At 38.4% G+C, this 20,693-nt stretch overlaps 1 protein-coding gene across 3 annotated transcripts in view; it reads right to left on the bottom strand.

The window, feature by feature from the left end:
• The window catches only part of HS6ST2 (heparan sulfate 6-O-sulfotransferase 2), a 421,534-nt gene that overhangs the window by 51,308 nt on the left and 349,533 nt on the right, over positions 1-20,693 (bottom strand). Inside the window, exon 4 of one of the 3 annotated variants that reach the window (XM_066249551.1) lies at positions 17,448-17,534. The exons of the other annotated variants lie outside the window; for them this stretch is intronic. Within the exon in view, the coding sequence (XP_066105648.1) occupies positions 17,448-17,534 (87 nt within the window). The remainder of the gene's footprint in view (positions 1-17,447; positions 17,535-20,693) is intronic. 3 annotated transcript variants of the gene reach the window in all.

The following is a 20,693-nucleotide window of genomic DNA, read 5'->3' as shown; positions in this document are numbered from 1 at the left end:
TTGGCCAGGGCCTGTTTAATGTAATTAAAGATATACATATTAAGAAGAGTTGCACTATATGCATGGCTTGGAAACTCAATATTGTTGCCAGTTTTCCCTAAATTTGATATATAGATTCAACACAATCACTATTCAAATCCCAGCAGGCTGATTCTAAAATTCATACTGAAATAACAAAGTCTTAGAATATCCAAAACAATTTTGAAGAGGAAGAGTTAAGTTACAGGACTCACAACGGCCCTGGCCAGTTGGCTCAGTGGTAGAGTGTCGGCCCGGCAGATGTAAGTCCTGGGTTCAATTCCTGGCCAGGGCACACAGGAGAAGTGCCCATCTGCTTCTCCACCCCTACCCCTCTCCTTCCTCTCTGTCTCTCTCTTACCCTTCTGCAACCAAGTCTCCATAGGAGCAAAGTTGACTTGGGCGCTGAGGATGGCTCCATGGCCTCCAACTCAGGTGCTAGAATGGCTCTGGTTGCAGCAAAGCCATGGCCTAGATGGGCAGAGCATTGTCCCTTAGTGGGCATGCTGGGTGGATTCTGGTTGGGCAAATGCAGGAGTCTGTCTGTCTGTCACCCCCGCCCCAACTTCAAGAAAAAAAAAGACTCACACCATCTCCTTTCAATATTTATAAAGCTAGATTAAGACAATGTGGAATTGGCATAAGAATAAACATACCTGTCAATTGAGAATCTAGAAATATTAGTATATATATAAACCTGATTTCAACAATGCTACTAAGATAGTTAAATGGAGAAATGATATTCTTCTCAAGAAATGATACTGGAACAGCCCTGGCCAGCTGGTTTAGTGGTAGAGCATCTGCCCGATGTGTGTAAGTCCCAGGTTCGATTCCCAGCTAGGGCACACAGGAGAAGCTCCCATCTGCTTCTCTACCTTTCCCCCTCTCCTTTCTCTCTATCTATCTCTCTTCCCCTCCCGCAGCCAGGGCTCCATTGGAGCAAAGTTTGCCTGAGCGCTGAGGATGGCTCTGCAGCCTCTGCCTCAGGTGCTAGAATGGCTGGTGTTGCAATGGAACAATGCCCCAGATGGGCAGAGCATTACCCTCTGGTGGGCATGCAGGGTGGATTCCGGTTGGGTGTGTGCAAGAGTCTGTCTCTCGTCCTCCCCGCTTCTCACTTCAGAAAAATAAATAAATAAATAAAATGAACTGGAGCAACTGACTATCGATATGTAAAACAAAAGAAAACCTTGATTTTTACATTGCACTATATACAAAACCATAACCCAAATGGGTGTATTGCCCTAAATCTAAAACTTAAAACTGTAAAACATCTAGAAGAAAACATAAGTAAAATCTTTGCAATTTGGATTGGGCAAAGATTTCTTGGATACGATACTAAAAGCATAACAAAAAAGACATAATATATCGAATTGCACCAAATTATAAACTTCTATTCTATATTTAAATGCTCCACACTCCAAAATTTTAGTCACAGTTGGATTGATTAGAATTATTTGGGTAGCACATCAGTTTTGCCATGTGTTCCCATAGCTGGAGTACTGCAAATCATAGTGGGCCATGTTTAAATGGTTCATTTTCTGAAAAACACAGATTTGGCCTAGAGACATTAGATGTCATTTATTGAGCCTCTGTAATTTGACTCAGCTCAAAAAAAGCTGGGTTGAGAACTAAAATTATTGACACAAAGGAAAGCTGTTTCTTTACTAATAGATGAATGGATGGACAGAGAGATGGAGTAAGGAGGAAGGAAAGGAAGAAAGTAGAGGGAAAAAGAGAAAGAAGAAGAGAGGGAGAGAGACAGAGATAGGGAAGGCAGAGATTTCTTACTTGGGAAAATATGAAGTTCTATTTAACATCACTCTTCTTGGCATTCCTATGCTTTCTCAAGAGGGAGAGAGAGAAGTGAAATTCCAGTCAGTACCGGGGAATTGGACATAACTTTGAGCTCTGCCAGAACAAATGCAAACAAGGGTTCTCAGCCATGTATGTAACACAAAGAGAAAAAATAAGTTATTGAAAACCCCTAATCTAGAGAGCAGCAGGTTGGTTCCATGATTTTGTAGGGTAGGTGAGAAGGGAAAAAAATGGCTCCTGCTTTCCACTGCTCCATTAGCAGAACACTTTTTTTTTTGACTAAGCTGTAGAACCATAACTGACATACAGAGATGTTTGGAGATCATTTACTATGTTAGCAAGTATATTCTACAGCATAACCATCACAGAGATGCATGGGTAACCACTAGGAAATATTTTCATGGCTGCACTGTTTTTCCCTAGATCCTCCACTAATTTTTTGTATTATCCAGTCTATGGACATTATTTATATAGTGCCAGTGGTGCTGGGGCTTTGTGTTTGCAAAGCACACACACAGTCAAACTGTGTTTTCATTTGGTCAAATTGCATTGGCCAGGTCACAATATGTTGGCAGCTGAAACAAGCATAATGACTAGTTGATATTTACCAAGGACTTTCCATGTGCCAGGTGCTAGGAGAAACTTACTCCGATTATGATATTTTATCCTCAAAACAGCCCAATGAGGTGCATACAAAGTTAATCAGTTGTATAGCCAGGATTCAAATCCAGGTCTATCTGACTCCGAAGCTGAAGTCTTTTCAAATACACACAATGTTGCATGATTAATTTATTTAGAGATCTTTGAACAACTCTGTACTATAGCTGATTAGCAGAAGGTTGAACTTCAAAGTATGCCAATCCTGTGTGTTATTTAGCCCTTACTAGTAAAAGTCTTTTTCAAAAGTTTTAGGCTACTTTCTTGCCTTATTAACAAATGAACTTTCTGGGATAGATATGACTTTTTGCTGTGACCAAAGGTTTCACATGATCCTGGATAAGGAATATTGAAAGAAAAGGTAATTAGTCTACAAATAAATTGATCCTCAGGCACACCACTAAAAGCTGTATTTAGGAATAGATTATAACATCAGTTTATAATTTTGTCATTTGTCCTTGTATAAGGAAGCAATTGCAGGGGGAGCAGGGGAAAAGGAGAGAAAAGAGGAGGGAGGGAGGGAAGAAAAGAGATAAATATCAGTTTAATGTTTTGGTTGGCATAAGCTTCTGTGATATTAGACTTAGTCTAATAGCTAAACTGGTACTATTGACATCATCACTACAACAAATATTTGAAAAGTTGAATATGTAGCCATTCATTGCTATATTCATATAGAATACAACCATTTTGAAGTGAAAGTACACACACACACACACACACACATACATACACACTTCCATACACAGAGGCAAGACTAAATGTTCTAGCAGTAGTCACAGCCTGCTCTCTTAGAAGTAATATAAAGCTCTCAATTATAGGAAATTACATAATCATGAGATCATAGTAAGTGGGACTTGACTCCAGTGATGCACACATAAACAGTGGAATCTGAACATAAAACTGCACCACTTTGAGTTCATACAGAAGAAACAAGGCATGGCCTCTTCTTTACTAAAGAAGAAAAAGTTTTTTATTTGGTTCTTGCCAAATAAGACCCTAGGAGTGTTTGTGTTTAGTTTATTTATGAAGTTGAGCTCCTAACTGCTTTCATATAGAGGCTTCTGAATAGATAAACAGGATTGTGTGTTATGAGACAATCTTGACAAATACAGTGTTTTCAGTCTTCCTGTGGCATCAGCATGCTACCAGGGTAGGCTCCAGGTAGATCTGTGAAGTGTGCAGGGTTTGACTTGGTTATCTCATATTCCCCTTCTGTATTTCTCTTTCTAATTTTAACATCTTTCTTTTTCCTTAGTCTAATTCATTCTGTTAGCATGTATGGAATCAACTCAGCATTTATGTTATCATTTACCAGGCATTTGGTTGGATGTTCTGCCCTAGTCCTGTAATATTCATGGTCTTCACTAGTATTGGAAAATTGAACTTGATCATTGTCATTCCATAGCCGGAGCTTATGAGAAAAACATTTCAGGATGAGAGGAGTGATTGATTTCCATTGTCATCTGCAACTGCCTGCAATTTAATGTTTAAATTGATGCCCCTGAATGTTTTACACACACACACACACACACACACACACACACACACACACACACACACACCAACTCAACCTTGGTTGGCTGATTTGAAGGAGAATAGCTGTAGTGATCTATGAGTTCTCTCTTTTTTATCTTTTAATGTTTATTTTATTGATTTTAAAGAGAGAAGGAGGTAAGGAAAGAAAGACAGAAATAGGAACTTCAATCTGTTCCAGTAGGTTCCCTGGCTGGGGATCAAACTGGTAACCTCTTCTCTTCAGGAAGATACTCTAACCAACTAAGCCATCCAGCTAGATATCTACAAGTTCTCTTTATTGTTTCTTGGATGAAAGCGTATGTTGAAGGCTTGAGATTGCTCAACAATAATGTTGAGAAAAAGGTACTACTATCTAAACAGTCAGAATGATGTTATTTAAGAGAAAAATAAAGCATCAGGAAAGCTTATGTTATTTCCTTTCATCATTACCTCTAATATACAATATTTTTAAAAAGTATAATAATTCTAATTTCTTCCAAAAGTCCCCATCTTTACAGTGGTTATCAGAACCAACCCACACAGGTATCTTGGTATATGGGCAACACTGTATTCAGCTATACATACTGAGGCCAGGCTCCAAGCCTCCTTTGGCATGAGAAAATGAAGTATTGTGCTACCAGGCATAAATTGTAGTAGAAAGAGCATGAGAAAATTGGAAAGATCATGAAACAAATATGAAAAGACCAGAATTCTAGGCTGACCTCTGCTACTAAATAGATATGTAATTTTGGAAAAGTGAATGACCCTTCTTAAGTCTTCTGCTCAACAATAAGTTGGTCTCTTGCCTGAACAAGCAGTGGAGCAGTGGATAGAGCATAGGACTGGGACACAGAGGACACAAGTTTGAAAACCAGCTTGAGTGCAGATTCATCTGACTGAAGTGTGGGCTCACCAGCTTGAGTGTGGGGTTGCTGGCTTAAGTGTGGGATCATAGACATTATTACCCCATGGTCAGCAGCTTGAGCGCAAGGTCGCAGGCTTGAAGCTCAAGGTCGCTGGCTTGAGCAAGGGGTCACTCAGTCAGCTGTATCCCCCAGTCAAGGCTCATATGAGAAAGCAATCAATGAACAACTAAAAAGCTGCAACGAAGAATTGATGCTTCTCATCTCTCTCCCTTCCTGTCTGTCCATAGCTATTCCTCTCTCTGTCTGTCTCTATCACAAAAAAAAAAAGAAAAAACAATAGTGTTGGTCTCATGTAAAGTATATTTTTATATAAAATAAAAAATTTTAATAGCTCTTGTGGCTACCATATAAAATCAGACTTGACAGTTTAAGTCCTTTCTGGGAACAACCCAATAGGTCAACAAGTGGATTGACTATGGCCTAATCCATTAGACAGAATAACAGAATCATATTACCAAAGGGAACCAAATGTGAAGTTAAATGTGGTGGCCTGACTTGGTTAGTCATGGGTCAATTTCAGCAAAACTTGTACATCCTGATCTCTAAGGTATGGCTCTGCACTAATTTTTTTTTCTGTCCTGTCAATTTAGCTCACTGTTGGCATAGAATAAAGTGCCTGTACCTCCCTCAAAGTCATTTCCAAGGTCGTCTGGCTTTGATGCTCAGATACATCTCATTCCACCTGTTCCATCCCAAAAACAGAGGGTTGGCTAACCAGCTTTATATCTAGACAATGAAACAGCAAGCAGAACTGACACAAGTTTCAAGCTGTAAGTTTATTAAGCTGTTCAGCATGCTACACTGCATGTCAGGTAGCTCCAAGTTGATTGAAGTTAAAAAAAAAAAGGCAGAATTGGCCATTCCATTTTAGCTTTGACCTAATCCATAACTTCAACTTGTTCTTATCACTTTAGTGACAAACTGCATTTTCATCTTTTGACCTAATCTTGCTACCTAGTAAGTGGAGATAACCTTCATGGACATCATCACATGCTGTACTCATCACCCTAAATCTGGCATTGGTTAAGGGTGACTATTTTGGCTCCAACAGCACCTAATGACTGCCTCACTATAAACACCACATAATCATTCTCTGTCTCTCCTCTAATAAGATGGCGAGTTCTTTGAAGGTAATTATTGTATCTTGTATAAGGTCTACTGGAAAGTTCTGTCCGTTTTTGGAATAAAACAAAATACAAATTTTTCTTACCATCAATAAACTTTATTAAATAATATAATTGCCATTATTATTAATGATTTCTTGCCAGCATGAGGGCAATTTGTATATCCCATTTTTGAAAAATGTTTTATCTTTTGATGTGAAAAATTGAACCAGTGCTTGTTTGATATCTTCTTCATTTTTGAATTTTTTGCCCTTCAAAAAATTTTGTAAGGACAAAAACAAGTGATAGTCGGAGGGTGCTAAGTCCAGGGAATATAGTGGATGTGACAGACATGCTTCTGTAGCATTTCTTCCTTGTTGAAATTCGTAAAAATTATAGTGGCGTAAATGAACTTTATCAGTAGCCATGGGTACACTATCGCTTCACACATAAGACTAATGTGAATCAACTTTGTTTTAGTTAATTTGCTATGTCAGTATGTATACATTAGTGATAAAAATAGAGAGGCACACATGCGCCAAATAAACATGTACTTATGTGTCGAAACTTGTGATAGAAACGGACAGAACTTTCCGGTAGACATTTATTGTCTACTTGGTCCCAGGATCTAGCACAATAGCACAAAGTAAAAGCTCAATGTATTGTAGTTATTATTATTATTATTATTACAAATATTGATGTTAAGGGTTTTAACAAAATTGTTCATTTGAAGACTCCATGCAGACACATAATATCCTCTCCAAGCCACAATTTCTCATACATAAAATAAAAATAATAATAGTGCCTATTTCATGAGCTTTTGGTCAATGAGGATTAATGAGACAAAATGTTTCAAGAGGTTCGCCCATAGTACTCACTCAACACATGTCATTATTTTTAGCTATGCTGTATATTTGAGGCAGCTTGACCTTTGTATTTTGTTTTCTTTGAAAAAGAAGAGACCAAATTTTTCTTTTTGGAGAAGTAAAGGACACTACGTCTATCTTTCAACCTGTACCTGGCCTCAAAATAATATAAAAAATGACTTTTTTCTTGTCACAGAGACAGAGAGAGACAAAGAGAGGAATAGGGACAGACAGACAAGAAGGAAAATGATAAGCATCAATTCTACACTGTGGCTTCTTAGTCTCCTTAGTTGTTCACTGATTACTTTCTCATATGTGCCCTGACCAAGGAACTGCAGCAGAACAAGTGACCGCTTTCTCAAGCAAGTGACCTTGGGCTTCAAGCCAGTGACTTTGGGCTACAAGCCAGCAACCTTTGGGCTCAAGCCAGCGACCATGGGGTCATGTCTATGATCCCACACTCAAGACAGTGACCCTGCACTCAAACCTGATGATTTGATGCTCAAGCTGGCAACCTCAGGGTTTTGAACCTGGGTCCTCCACGTCCCAGTCCGATGCTCTATCCACTGCACCACTGCCTGGTCAGGCCACATAAAGAAACTCTTATAAAAGTACTTCATAGATAACGTCAGAGTAATGGCGTGGTAGGAAGTGATACTGATAAATCTTCCCCAAAACTCAACAAGATCTTTAATCAGAAACAGAAAAACCTATCCTAGGAGCCTCCAGATGTTTTGCAATACACCTGAAGGTATGGTCGAGCGAAAAATTGGCTAAATATATAACCAAATCCCGAAGGAAATAGGGAGTAAGAAATGCTTCACCTTCCTCACTAATCTAAACAGGGCGGTTTTCTCTGGGAACTGTGAATATAGAAACTGAGGCGGGCAAAGGGGGTGAATAGATCCAGGCCGTGGCACAAACGGCCGAACCAAGCTGTGGCAAGGAGATCCAAGCCGAGGAAAAACTGTTCCTGTGGCAACCCGGGCAATACAAGCTAACACTCACGCCAAACCCAGACAAAGAAAGACAAGCGGGGCAGCCAATTTATCCGATCTCCTGGTTGGCGCACGCAGATAGTGGGCAAGAGAATTCTTCCAAAGCCCCGGGAGTGGGTGTTTGTGTTACCCCACAGAGAGTCAGAGTCAGAGGCCTTTATGTGGGCCAAAAGTGGAATCTCTGGGCAGCCCCAGCACCCTGGGAAAGCCGCGCACGGGAGGGAGCGAGAAGTAATTCCAACGGTGGAAATTTTCCGTGCTGGTGGGGGTTTCACTCAGCGGCTGGGAAACGTGGCCGGCCTGATATCCTGGTCTGCGCACACAGATAGCGAGAGATTCCTCCAAGTGCCTTGGAAGTGCACGCCCGTGTTATCGCAGAGAGGGGCAGAGTCAGGGGCCGTTGTGTGGGCCAAAATGGAATCTCGGGCCGCCCCAGAGCCTTGCAAAAGCCGCACACGGGGATGGAGTGAGAGCCAATTCCAACGCTGGAACTTTTCCATGCGGTTGGGGGTTTCACTCAGAGCGTGAGACTGCCGGCCGGATATCCTGGTCTGCACATGCAGATAGTGAGTGAGAGTTTCCACCAAGTGCCCCGGGAGTGGGTGCCCGCCTGTGTTACCGGACAGAGTGGCAGAGCCAGAGGTCTTTGAGTGGGCGGAAACCCCGCCTGATTATGCCAGCAGCTCTGACTGACTGAGCCTTACCCAGAACCCTGTGCTGAGTGGAATAGAGTGGGGAGTTCCCAGCTCTTTGAGCCTCTTACTATCCAGGCAGAGGCAGCAGCTACCCCATAGCTGGATTATCAGGCTACTAATGGAGGAAGGAAAGACTAGGAGAGAGGCTCCAGGAACACGGACTCTCTCACTGTCGGAGCCTATAAATGCTAATGAGCCTCGACTGCCAATGAGACTAAAGCACAATACATGACATCGCCATAGAGACTTATCAACTGCAAACCTCTATCTGAGCGTGCCAAAGGGGCAGAACCCGGGGTACAGAGTCACCGACCAGGAAGAGGGAGAGAAAAGAAAAAGCAAGAAGATAACTTCTCAAAATCAAGAATAATCTGCAGACTTTATAACCTATCCCATTTTATTATATTTGTTCATTTGTTTCTCTTATCTTCATTCTTGATATTTTTTTTCCTCCTCCAATTTGGCCAATTAACTCCCTGCCGGTCTTACTCTCTACTCTCCTTGAACTACACGACCCATAAGTGTTACATCGCTCATTATCTTTTCTTTCTTCTTTCTTTCTCTCTATGAGGGTTGCACTCCAAAACCCTTAACTCTCTCTCTCTCTCTCTCCTCTTCTTTCTTTTTTCTTCTTTTAGTGGTTCCCTCTTTTTTTCTCTCTCTCTCTTTCTTTTCTCCCTCTATATTAATTTCTTCCTTTCTCCTTTACATCTCCTCTCATTCAAACCTCAATAACAAACAAATGATCTTATCTGGGACTCAAACTTATGTTTGTGGCATTTTGGGGGGTTTTAACTTCACCTTTTTAACTCACTAGCAGTGCTCCCATCCCTGGCCCTCCATTTTATCTAGTTCTTGTTCGATTAAATACAATAGTAATTTTTTAATTTGTCCCCCCATTTTTCTGTTTCCTTCTTATTCCTCTCATCATAACTCTTAGTCAACCAACACCTGAAAGCAAATCATTTTATTCTTGACCCAAATTTTTTCCCTATTTGCTTTTTGTGGGTCCATACCCTCTTCTTCTTTTTTTTTTTTTTGACCCTTTATTACTTTTCCCCAATTCAGGCCCTCCATTACAGGCATTGTTTGTTATAATTCACAGTTCACGACAAGATTTTCTCAAGAAAGGGGGGAGAGGAGAAGAGAGGAGAGAAAAAAGGAGGGGGGGAATAATTTCCTTTTTTAAAAATTTTTATTTTATTTTATTTTTCTTTATTTCATTATTATTTTTTTAAAAAACCAACTCTTCAATTTTTTTATTTTTTTAACTTTTTATTCTTTATTAAATCTCATTAATACTATCAACAAAACCACTCTCAGATGCCATTAAGGAAGACAAAATCGAATATCATGGATACAAAAGAAAGAGAGGTAACACAGCTAGATGAGGAAAAATCTATGGAGAAAAAATTTAATATATTGGAAACCTTGCAGCTAAATGACAGAGAATTCAAGATAGAAATCCTAAAAATCCTCCGAGATATACAATAAAACACAGAAAGGCAATTTAGGGAGTTCAGAAAACAACTCAATGAACACAAACAATATATGTCCAAGGAAATTGAAACTATAAAAACAAAACAAACAGAGATGAAAAATTCAATTCAAGAGCTGAAAAACGAAGTAACAAGCTTAGCTAATACAACAGGTCAGATAGAAGAGAGGATTAGTGAAATAGAAGACAAGCAACTTGAGGCACAACAGAAAGAAGAAAGAGACTCAAAAATTAAAAAAAAATGAGATAGCCCTACAAGAATTATCTGACTCCATCAAAAAGAATAACATAAGAATAATAGGTATATCAGAGGGAGAAGAGAGAGAAAATGGAATGGAGAACATACTCAAACAAATAATAGATGAGAACTTCCCAAGCCTGTGGAAAGAACTAAAGCCTCAAATTCAAAAAGCAAACAGAACCCCGAGTTTTCTTAACTGCAACAAACTTACTCCAAGGCACATCATAATGAAATTGGCAGAAACCAACAGAAAAGGAAAAAGTCTCAAGGCAGCCAGGGAAAAGAAGAATACAACATATAAAGGAAGGCCCATTAGATTATCATCCGATTACTCAACAGAAACTCTACAAGCTAGAAGAGAGTGGACCCAATATTTAAAGTCCTGAAAGCGAGGAACTTTCATTCACAAGTGCTATACTCGTCAAAGCTATCCTTCAAATATGAAGGAGAAATAAAAACATTCACAGATACAGAAAAGATGAGAGAATTTATCATCAGAAAACCCCTACTCCAGGAAATACTAAAGAAGGTTCTCCAATCAGATACAAAGAATAAAACAACAACAACAATAAAGCAACAAGTAAAAACTCAAAGAAGAACATAAAAAAACCAATTTTAAACTGTGACAACAAAAAGAAAGGGAGGGAGAGGATGGAGATTAACAGTAGCAAAGGGTGATGGAGTGCAAAAGTACTCACAAAATAGTGCACTACAATGAACAGGGTAAGAACCCTTTTCATTACTTAATGGTAACCACCATTGAAAAACCACCACAGAAGCACATGATTTAAAAAAGATAGCAACAGAGGTAAGAAGTATGGAACACAACCAAAAAAACCCAAAAGATAGAAAAACAAAAGAGAAAGATCAAACGAGACACAAAACTAACAGAAAGCAATCTATAAAATGGCAATAAGGAACTCACAAGTGTCAATAATTACACTAAATGTAAATGGATTAAACTCACCAATAAAAAGGCACAGAGTAGCAGAATGGATCAAAAAAGAAAATGCAACTGTACGCTGCCTACAAGAAACTCATCTAAGTAACAAGGATAAAAACAAATTCAAAGTGAAAGGTTGGAAAACAATACTCCAAGCAAATAACATCCAAAAAAAAGCAGACGTAGCAATACTCATATCTGATAATGCTGACTACAAGACAGCAAAAGTACTCAGAGACAAAAATGGCCATTTCATAATGGCTAAGGGGACACTGAATCAAGAAGACATAACAATTCTTAATATATATGGACCAAAATATATAAGACAGCTACTTATTGACCTTAAAACAAAAACTGACAAAAATACAATCATACTTGGAGACCTCAATACAGCATTGACAGCTCTAGATCGGTCATCCAAACAGAGAATCAACAAAGACATAGTGGCCTTAAACAAAACACTAGAGCACCTGGATATGATAGACATCTACAGGACATTTCATCCCAAAGTGACTGAGTATACATTTTTCTCCAGTGCACATGGATCATTCTCAAGAACTGACCATATGTTGGGCCACAAAAACAACATTAGCAAATTCAGAAAAATCGAAGTTGTACCAAGCATATTTTCTGATTATTAAGTCTTGAAACTAGAATTCAACTCCAAAAAATAGTAAAAAAATCCGACAAAAATGTGGAAACTAAACAACATACTTTAAAAAAATGAATGGGTCAAAGAAGAAATAAGTGCAGAGATCAAAAGATATATACAGACTAATGAAAATGACAATACGACATAGCAGAATCTATGGGATGCAGCAAAAGCAGTGATAAGAGGGAAGTTCATATCACTTCAGGCCTATATGAACAAACAAGAGATAGCCCAAGTGAACCACTTAACTTCACACCTTAAGGAACTAGAAAAAGAAGAACAAAGACAACCCAAAACCAGCCGAAGAAAGGAGATAATAAAAATCAGAGCTGAAATAAATGAATTAGAGAACAGAAATACTATAGAAAAAATTAATAGAACAAGGACCTGGTTCTTTGAAAAGATCAATAAAATTGAGAAACCCTGGGCAAGACTTACCAAGGAAAAAAGAGAAAGAACTCATATAAACAAAATCCAAAATGAAAGAGGAGAAATCACCACGGACACGGTAGATATACAAAGAATTATTGTAGAATACTATGAAAAACTTTATGCCACTAAATTCCACAACCTAGAAGAAATGGATAAATTCCTAGAACAATACAACCTTCCTAGACTGAGTCAAGAAGAAGTAGAAAGCCTAAACAGTCCTATTAGTAGAGAAGAAATAGAAAAAACCATTAAAAACCTCCCCAAAAATAAAAGTCCAGGCCCTCATGGCTATACCAGCGAATTTTATCAAACATTCAAAGAAGACTTGGTTCCTATTCTACTCAAAGTCTTCCAAAAAATTGAAGAAGAAGGAATACTTCCAAACACATTTGATGAGACCAACATAACCCTCATACCAAAACCAGGGAAGGATGGCACAAAAAAAGAAAACTAGAGACCAATATCTCTAATGAATACAGATGCTAAAATACTAAACAAAATACTAGCAAATCGAATACAACAGCATATTAAAAAAATAATACATCATGATCAAGTGGGATTCATCCCAGAATCTCAAGGATGGTTCAACATACGTAAAACGGTTAACGTAATACACCATATCAACAAAACAAAGAACAAGAACCACATGATCTTATCAATAGACGCAGAAAAGGCTTTTGATAAAATACAACACAATTTTATGTTTAAGACTCTCAACAAAATGGGTATAGAAGGAAAATATCTCAACATGAAAAAGGCCATATATGATAAACCATCAGCTAACATCATATTAAATGGCACTAAACTGAAGGCTTTCCCCCTTAAATCAAGAACAACACACGGTTGTCCACTCTCTCCCCTCTTATTTAGTGTGGTCCTAGAGGTTCTAGCCAGAGCAATCAGAAAAGACAAAGAAATAAAAGGCATCCATATCGGAAAAGAAGAAGTAAAGGTATCACTTTTTTGCAGATGATATGATCCTATACATCGAAAACCCCAAAGAATCCACAAAAAGACTACTAGAAACAATAAGCCAATATAGTAAGGTCGCAGGATACAAAATTAACATACAGAAGTCAGTATCCTTTCTATATGCCAACAATGAAACAATTGAGAACGAACTCAAAAGAATAATCCCCTTCACGATTGCAACAAAAAAAATAAAATACTTAGGAATAAACCTAACAAAGAATGTAAAGGACTTATATAATGAAAACTATAAACCATTGTTAAGGGAAATCGAAAAAGATATAACGAGATGGAAGAATATTCCTTGTTCTTGGTTAGGAGGAATAAATATAATCAAGATGGCCATATTACCCAAAGCAATATACAAATTTAATGCAATTCCCATCAAACTTCCAATGACATTTTTTAAAGAAATAGAGCAAAAAATCATCAGATATATATGGAACTATAAAAAACCCCGAATAGGCAAAGCAATACTAAAGAAAAAGAATGAAGCTGGGGGCGTTACAATACCTGACTTCAAACTCTATTATAGGGCCACAACAATCAAAACTGCATGGTATTGGCAGAAAAATAGACACTCAGACGAATGGAACAGAATAGCAAGTCCAGAAATAAAACCACATATATATAGTCAAATAATTTTTGATAAAGGGGCCAGTAACACACAATGGAGAAAAGAAAGCCTCTTCAATAAGTGGTGCTGGGAAAACTGGAAAGCCACATGTAAAAGAATGAAACTGGACTACAGTTTGTCCCTCTGTACTAAAATTAACTCAAAATGGATCAAAGATCTAAACATAAGACCTGAAACAATTAAGTACATAGAAGAAGACATAGGTACTCAACTCATAGACCTGGGTTTTAAAGAGCATTTTATGAATTTGACTCCACAGGCAAGAGATGTGAAGGCAAAAATTAATGAATGGGACTACATCAGACTAAGAAGTTTTTGCTCAGCAAAAGAAACTGATAACAAAATAAACAGACAGCCAACTAAATGGGAAATGATATTTTCAAACAACAGCTCAGATAAGGTCCTAATATCCAAAATATACAAAGAACTCATAAAACTCAACAACAAACAAACAAACAATCCAATAAAAAAAAATGGGAAGAGGATATGAACAGACACTTCTCCCAGGAACAAATACAAATGGCCAACAGATATATGAAAAGATGCTCATCTTCGTTAGTTATTAGAGAAATGCAAATCAAAACTGCAATGAGATACCACCTCACACCTGTTCGATTAGCTATTATTAGCAAGACAGGTAATAGCAAATGTTGGAGAGGCTGTGGAGAAAAAGGAACCCTCATACACTGTTGGTGGGAATGTAAAGTAGTACAACCATTATGGAAGAAAGTATGGTGGTTTCTCAAAAAACTGAAAATAGAACTACCTTATGACCCAGCAATCCCTCTACTGGGTATATACCCCCAAAACTCAGAAACATTGATACGTAAAGACACATGCAGCCCCATGTTTATTACAGCATTGTTCACAGTGGCCAGGACATGGAAACAACCAAAAAGCCCGTCAATAGATGACTGGATAAAGAAGATGTGGCACATATACACTATGGAATACTACTCAGCCATAAGAAATGATGACATCGGATCATTTACAGCAAAATGTTGGGATCTTGATAACATGATACGAAGCGAAATAAGTAAATCAGAATAAACCAGGAACTGCATTATTCCATACGTAGGTGGGACATAAAAGTGAAACTAAGAGACATTGATAACAGTGTGGTGTTTACGGGGGGGAGGGGGGAAAGGGAGAGGGAAAGGGGGAGGGGCACAAAGAAAACTATATAGAAGTTCACAGAGGACAATCTGACTCTGGGTGATGGGTATGCAACATAATAGAACGACAAGATAACCTGGACTTGTTATCTTTGAATATATGTATCCTGATTTATTGATGTCGCCCCATTAAAAAATAAAATTATTTCAAAAAAAAAGTACTTCATGTCCTACTATCATTACATCAAAATAACATTAAAAAACCAAGCAGAACAGCTCCCTCAATGCTTACTATTGTGAAAATATATCAGGGTAATATGCCCTGGGTACAGAAATCTACCTATCCCCCTTACTCACCACCTCGCAACCCCCAAAAAAGAAATAAGTACACTTTCTGAATTATAACACACATGCCTAACCATTGCTAGATGCTGTTGTAGATATTATGAAAAAATGTCTCCCCCCAAAATGTTTCCCATCTCTATGGCAGATCAGTACTGTTCTTGTTGACAAAAATATTCTGAGAAAGAAAAAATGTGCAGAAACAGAATTTTTTAAAAACCCTCTTGAAAACTGATGCAAAATAAGTAAGAGAAAGGATAGCTGACATTCATATCCATAAATAAGATACTGGATATTAGAAAATTTTTTATTTTAAATCAAGTCAACAAAAATAATAAAGAATTAAAAAACTAACTCAATTTGTGAGTCATGTCATGGCAAATGAAAGACACTGAGCTCAGAATGTGTGAAGAGGGAAGCACTCACCCTGTCATAAGCTTGTATTGTGTCCAGATGCAACAAGTGTGATATAAAATCATGTTTATCTACTTAAGAATGTATTTATGTATTTATCTACTCTAGAATAATATAAGATCATGTTATCTACTTAAGAATGTATTTAATTAACAACCTGAGTATGACATTAGGCATGCGTTCTCTGTGTCGTCTTAATTCAAATGTTACCAACTGCTTCTTTTGTGGCTCACACTGAGATTCTTCACTCAAAAGGTAAGAGATTGGGTTTCTGCAAAACGAAAAGAAAGAAAACAATGCCCCTTTCAAAATGCAACAGTAATCACAGACATCCATAATGTTACATCAAGAGCTAATAAATAGAGCTTGTGTTCTGTCTTGTCAGTGTGTCATGAGTGTACAAGGTGCCTGGACAGTGCTTGGACAGTGCCTGTTATTTCTGCAAACATGGGGTTGTTAAAAGCAATCTTCCAATGCCACTTCTGTTAACTGAAAGTACAACCTGAAGATGAATTGGGACATTTTGGAAACATTCTGCTGCTTGGGAATGTGTACATCAATATGAAGAAATTTCTTCATAATTTATACAGTATTTTGATTGTGAGCTCAGTGATAAATAACTGAAATGACTTCTAACTGCTCTCTGAAATGTAGTCTTATGTCTTCACCACTGTTTTTATATTCTCCAGGATAGCCCACATTCAACTTTATATGCAAACCTGAAATGGTATTCATGAAGAGAAGAAGAAGAAGAAGAAAAGGCAGCCAACAGATCTTTAACTTTGGAAACTGTATATAAGATCATATTAAAAGTGCAGCATTTATGGTCCAGTGCTAAATACATAAAAGTATGACCATTACAAATTCACCATGCATTGCAAAGCCATGATCTTGTAGTGATATAGCTTATTGCTATATTAGGGCTTTTAGTATGATGAAGGCATCTTTCATCTTCCCCTGGATGTGGTCTGGGTGCTTGTTCTGAGCTATATTTCTGCCTGACACAATGTCTCCATCCCAGAAACAGACAGCTTACAGATGACCCAAGTCAGTCACCAAGGACTGCAGCCATTTTGAAACCGAAGTGCTTAATTGAAGATATTCATCTGCATAGGATTATACTATTTCATAATGCCATGCTCTGCTGAATCCAAAAAGAAATCAGCCAATGTTGTTTTCAGTAATTTTCCAAAACAGTAAATCTAATATCACAAATGTTCAGTCAATACAAGTTTTGGTGATATCAAAAAGACAGTTTCAGGTAGGACATGGTACACTCTAGTTACAAAGGAAGGAATAAACATATTATATAAATCAGATATGGTTACAGTGTACAAGTCCTTGCCTTTCATAGTCAGCCATAAAAGCTACCTTTCCAAATTCATCTCCTAACTCTACCCTTCCTCTCTTTCCCTTTCTTTAGTTCTTCTTGCACCCTATTGGAATTCTTTACCATTGTCTTAAATTCCACAATGACTAACCCCGTGCCTCACAGGAGGCATTCCGTAAATCTTTGCTGAATGAATATAAATGAATGACAAAAGGAAGATAACACATGGTTTTAATGATAGCTATGTTAGTTTCACAAAGGCTTTGTCTACTTACTTCCCACTCTTAGACGTATTCCGCTCCTTTTTGGATGATGGAGAGTTGGCAACTGGATTTGTGTTTGGAGAATCCCATCTAGTCTTACTAGACCCACAGAAAGAATAGAAAAAAAAAATATATATATATACAAAAAATGACCACAAAGACAAAAAGCAATTAGTCATTTAATTTAAAGACTTTCAAGTTCTCTCTCTCTCTCTCTCAATTGTGTGTCAAAATAAAGCATAATCTTATTCAATGATGCCTCTCAAAAGTAAAGAGAATGGGAACAATTGGTCAAGTTTAAAGAAAGCTGTCCTTTTTGCATTCAAATATGAGCTAGTGGATTCCATTAATGATAGCACCACAACACAGGTCCCAAGGGAGGATCTAGTAAAAAAAAATGTAAAAAATAACTAGTCTTAAATATAAAATCAATTATTTTCAGTCTGAAATCTCTGTATTACAAGTTTAGTTCTGAAGCTGCTTTTAGTGAAGTATGTAAATGCCAAATGACCTCTAAAAGTCTTTAGAAGACATTATCAGATGAATTAATAATTTTCACTCATAATATTAACATGGTAAGGCCATGAATTCAGTTATTCTTTCAGGAGAAATACCACCTGCTTCATGAGTTATGGACTTTAAATCTCCACCTTCAATAACTCCATAGTTTATGTCAAACCTTGGAAACAATTACAAAATAAATCACTAGGAAGGTCTGCTTAATATCACCAGGTTAATAAACGCAGATCACTTGAAAGTAAACAAAAGAAAATAATTGATTAGAGTTTTCTGGATTGCTTTATTCTACTTTCTTAGAACTATCAAACTATTTTTAACATTATCTTCAATTCAGTTGCTCTGCCTTGGAATTATTGCTTTATTTCATCTTCAGATTTCCATGAAAACCAACTCAAAGCCTTTTTTGCCACTTGATGATGTGTGGTATTCTTTATCCTGATTTCATCAGAAAAATATTTTTTTTTGTTAGTAATTTAGTCCAGGTAGTTTGTTAGTATTAATAAAGAAAGGGAGCATGGGCATCAGATTTACAATCAATAAACTAGGGAGCTGAATCAGATATTTAAGCCTAATATACTAAATAGTTGATTGGGACATTAAGCTTGCTTCACTAGGATGTTGCAGCATTCACAGCCTACCCAGGAGACCAGCACATCCTCCACTCCTCAGACTTAACACCTCACCCCCAGAAATTCCAGGAAGAATCTCCCCAAGGAACAACTTCCCAGTACCAGAATTACTGGGGGATGTAGGGGGGCATTTCTTCTGCTGGGTTCATGGACAGTAGAAACCAAGATGGTGCAGGGGGAGGTAAGCATGTGCACAGTGGAAGTCAAGAAGGTGACATGAAAAGGCAGAGTCTAGCCTGAGAAAAACTGGGAAAAGAGTCACATTGAATGAGGACATGGAATCTCAGAGGGTCCAGGAAAGGACTGGTTGGAAGAAAGGCCCAGCAAATTCTAGGGAAAACCCAAAAAACAAATGGGTAGTTTGAAAGCAAGCCTGGGTTCATTGCCAAAAACCAAAAAAATATATGAAAGATTATTAAGGATCTTGGGGCAGTTGCTTGTTAGAGCCTGCCTGCCCTATACATCCCTGAGGATATATCATCTTCCTTCACCCCAATAAATCTTGCCTCTATGTTTCAATTTCTCCCACACATGTGCTCTTTGGAATTCCGATATCCCCACACCACAAATAACCTATTTCCACCAGGAACAGCTTTGTTATAATAAAATCTATGTCAGCATAACCTTTCATAAATAGTGAAGGGAAAAAATGCATATATTGGCTTTCAATAAGTATAATAGAGCCTTCCAAAGGTACAGAATATTGTCTCAGAGAATGCCAAAAAGCTTTCCAGATATTTATGAATCTTTTAAGTACCTCAGAAATAGGTACCTGCAAGTAGCATCATTTATATGTGGAGGGTGGGGTGGGGGTCACAAAAGACATTTTACTCTTTACTTTTCTCTTTAAATGGCTACATGGATTTGATTGGAAACAGATAATCATGGGTTCTTGGTGATTGCAAAGGCAATACAGATGTGTGTGGGCACAGACAAGGGCTAATCTGAAAGATAGCAAGAGTCCCAGCAGGTAGGGTTCAGTGTACAGGAAGTCCAAAAAGTAGTTCTTTGAAGTGGGAAACATCAAGGTGAGCTTCAATCCTGTGGGGTTGGGTGGCTCTCAAGAGACAGTGGTACACATTACGTCTCAGAAGACCTGTCAGAAGTCTGCTGGGATAATGTGCTGGAATTCTGCACAATGTGGGGACAACTTCGCTGTGCTACTCACAAACTCACTTGAATGTGGCTACATTATGTGCAGGAACTACAGAATTCACACTGTGCTGCCCCTGCCCATCCATTATGACTTCTTGGCAAAGATCTTAATTGTCCCTTGGATCATACCAGCTACCTTCCTAATCCAGATCCAAGCTCAGAAACCATGGAACAATTTGACAAAAGATTTATAACCCAGAAGAATGCAAAGCTATCTCTTTAAGAAGACCAGCGCAAAGGACATCAGAGAAATGACAGTGTGAGAGATACTCCTGACCTTGAAATCCCAACAAACAGAACAATTGTAACACAGAGAAGGAGCCCCAGCTGGACTTGCAGGTGCACTTGAAAGAGCCATGCACAAAATGAACAAATGGTGGGACTAGGTGAAATGGGGTGAGAAGATAGGATGCATTCCAAGAGGACTCTGGAAAGGACAAAAGCTGGAGGACCGAGTTTTTCTATTTTCTCACTGATCTGAGGGAGGGATAATTGGAAAGACTGAGGGATAGAGGGGAAGGAGTTGAGTTAAGGCAGGCATGCAAGCAAGAGCAGAAACACCACAAGTTTCAAGATCTGCCCACATCACTGGGCTCCACTTGTGATCATAGGCACCAAGTACGTGTGCAGCCTGCTGTACTCCCTGGATATGCACCCAATTAGCTCATGAAAATTGGTTCTCAGGGCACTAAGGTGTGCTCAATCTGGACACCGCCACCCACAGAGTTTGATCTGCAATGGTGTTGCAGCCCACTTGATCTACAATCTGCAATTGGGCTCTCAGAGCTCATGGTGCCATGGGCTCATGGAGTGCAGCCCCTCCCCTGCCCACGAGCTGCACTTTGAATGGTATTGGAAGAAGGACCAAGGTGTGGTCCCCCCTGCTTCCCAGGTCCTGCATTGCTCCCCTTACTGTGCAAAGAATGGCAGTAGTGGATACACCACAGCTGACCCT

Source organism: Saccopteryx bilineata, chromosome X, assembly GCF_036850765.1.
Source record: "Saccopteryx bilineata isolate mSacBil1 chromosome X, mSacBil1_pri_phased_curated, whole genome shotgun sequence".
Taxonomy (NCBI): Eukaryota; Metazoa; Chordata; class Mammalia; order Chiroptera; family Emballonuridae; genus Saccopteryx; species Saccopteryx bilineata.
The sequence above is the reverse complement of the archived record's forward strand: the minus strand, read 5'-3'. Positions and strand labels throughout refer to the sequence as shown.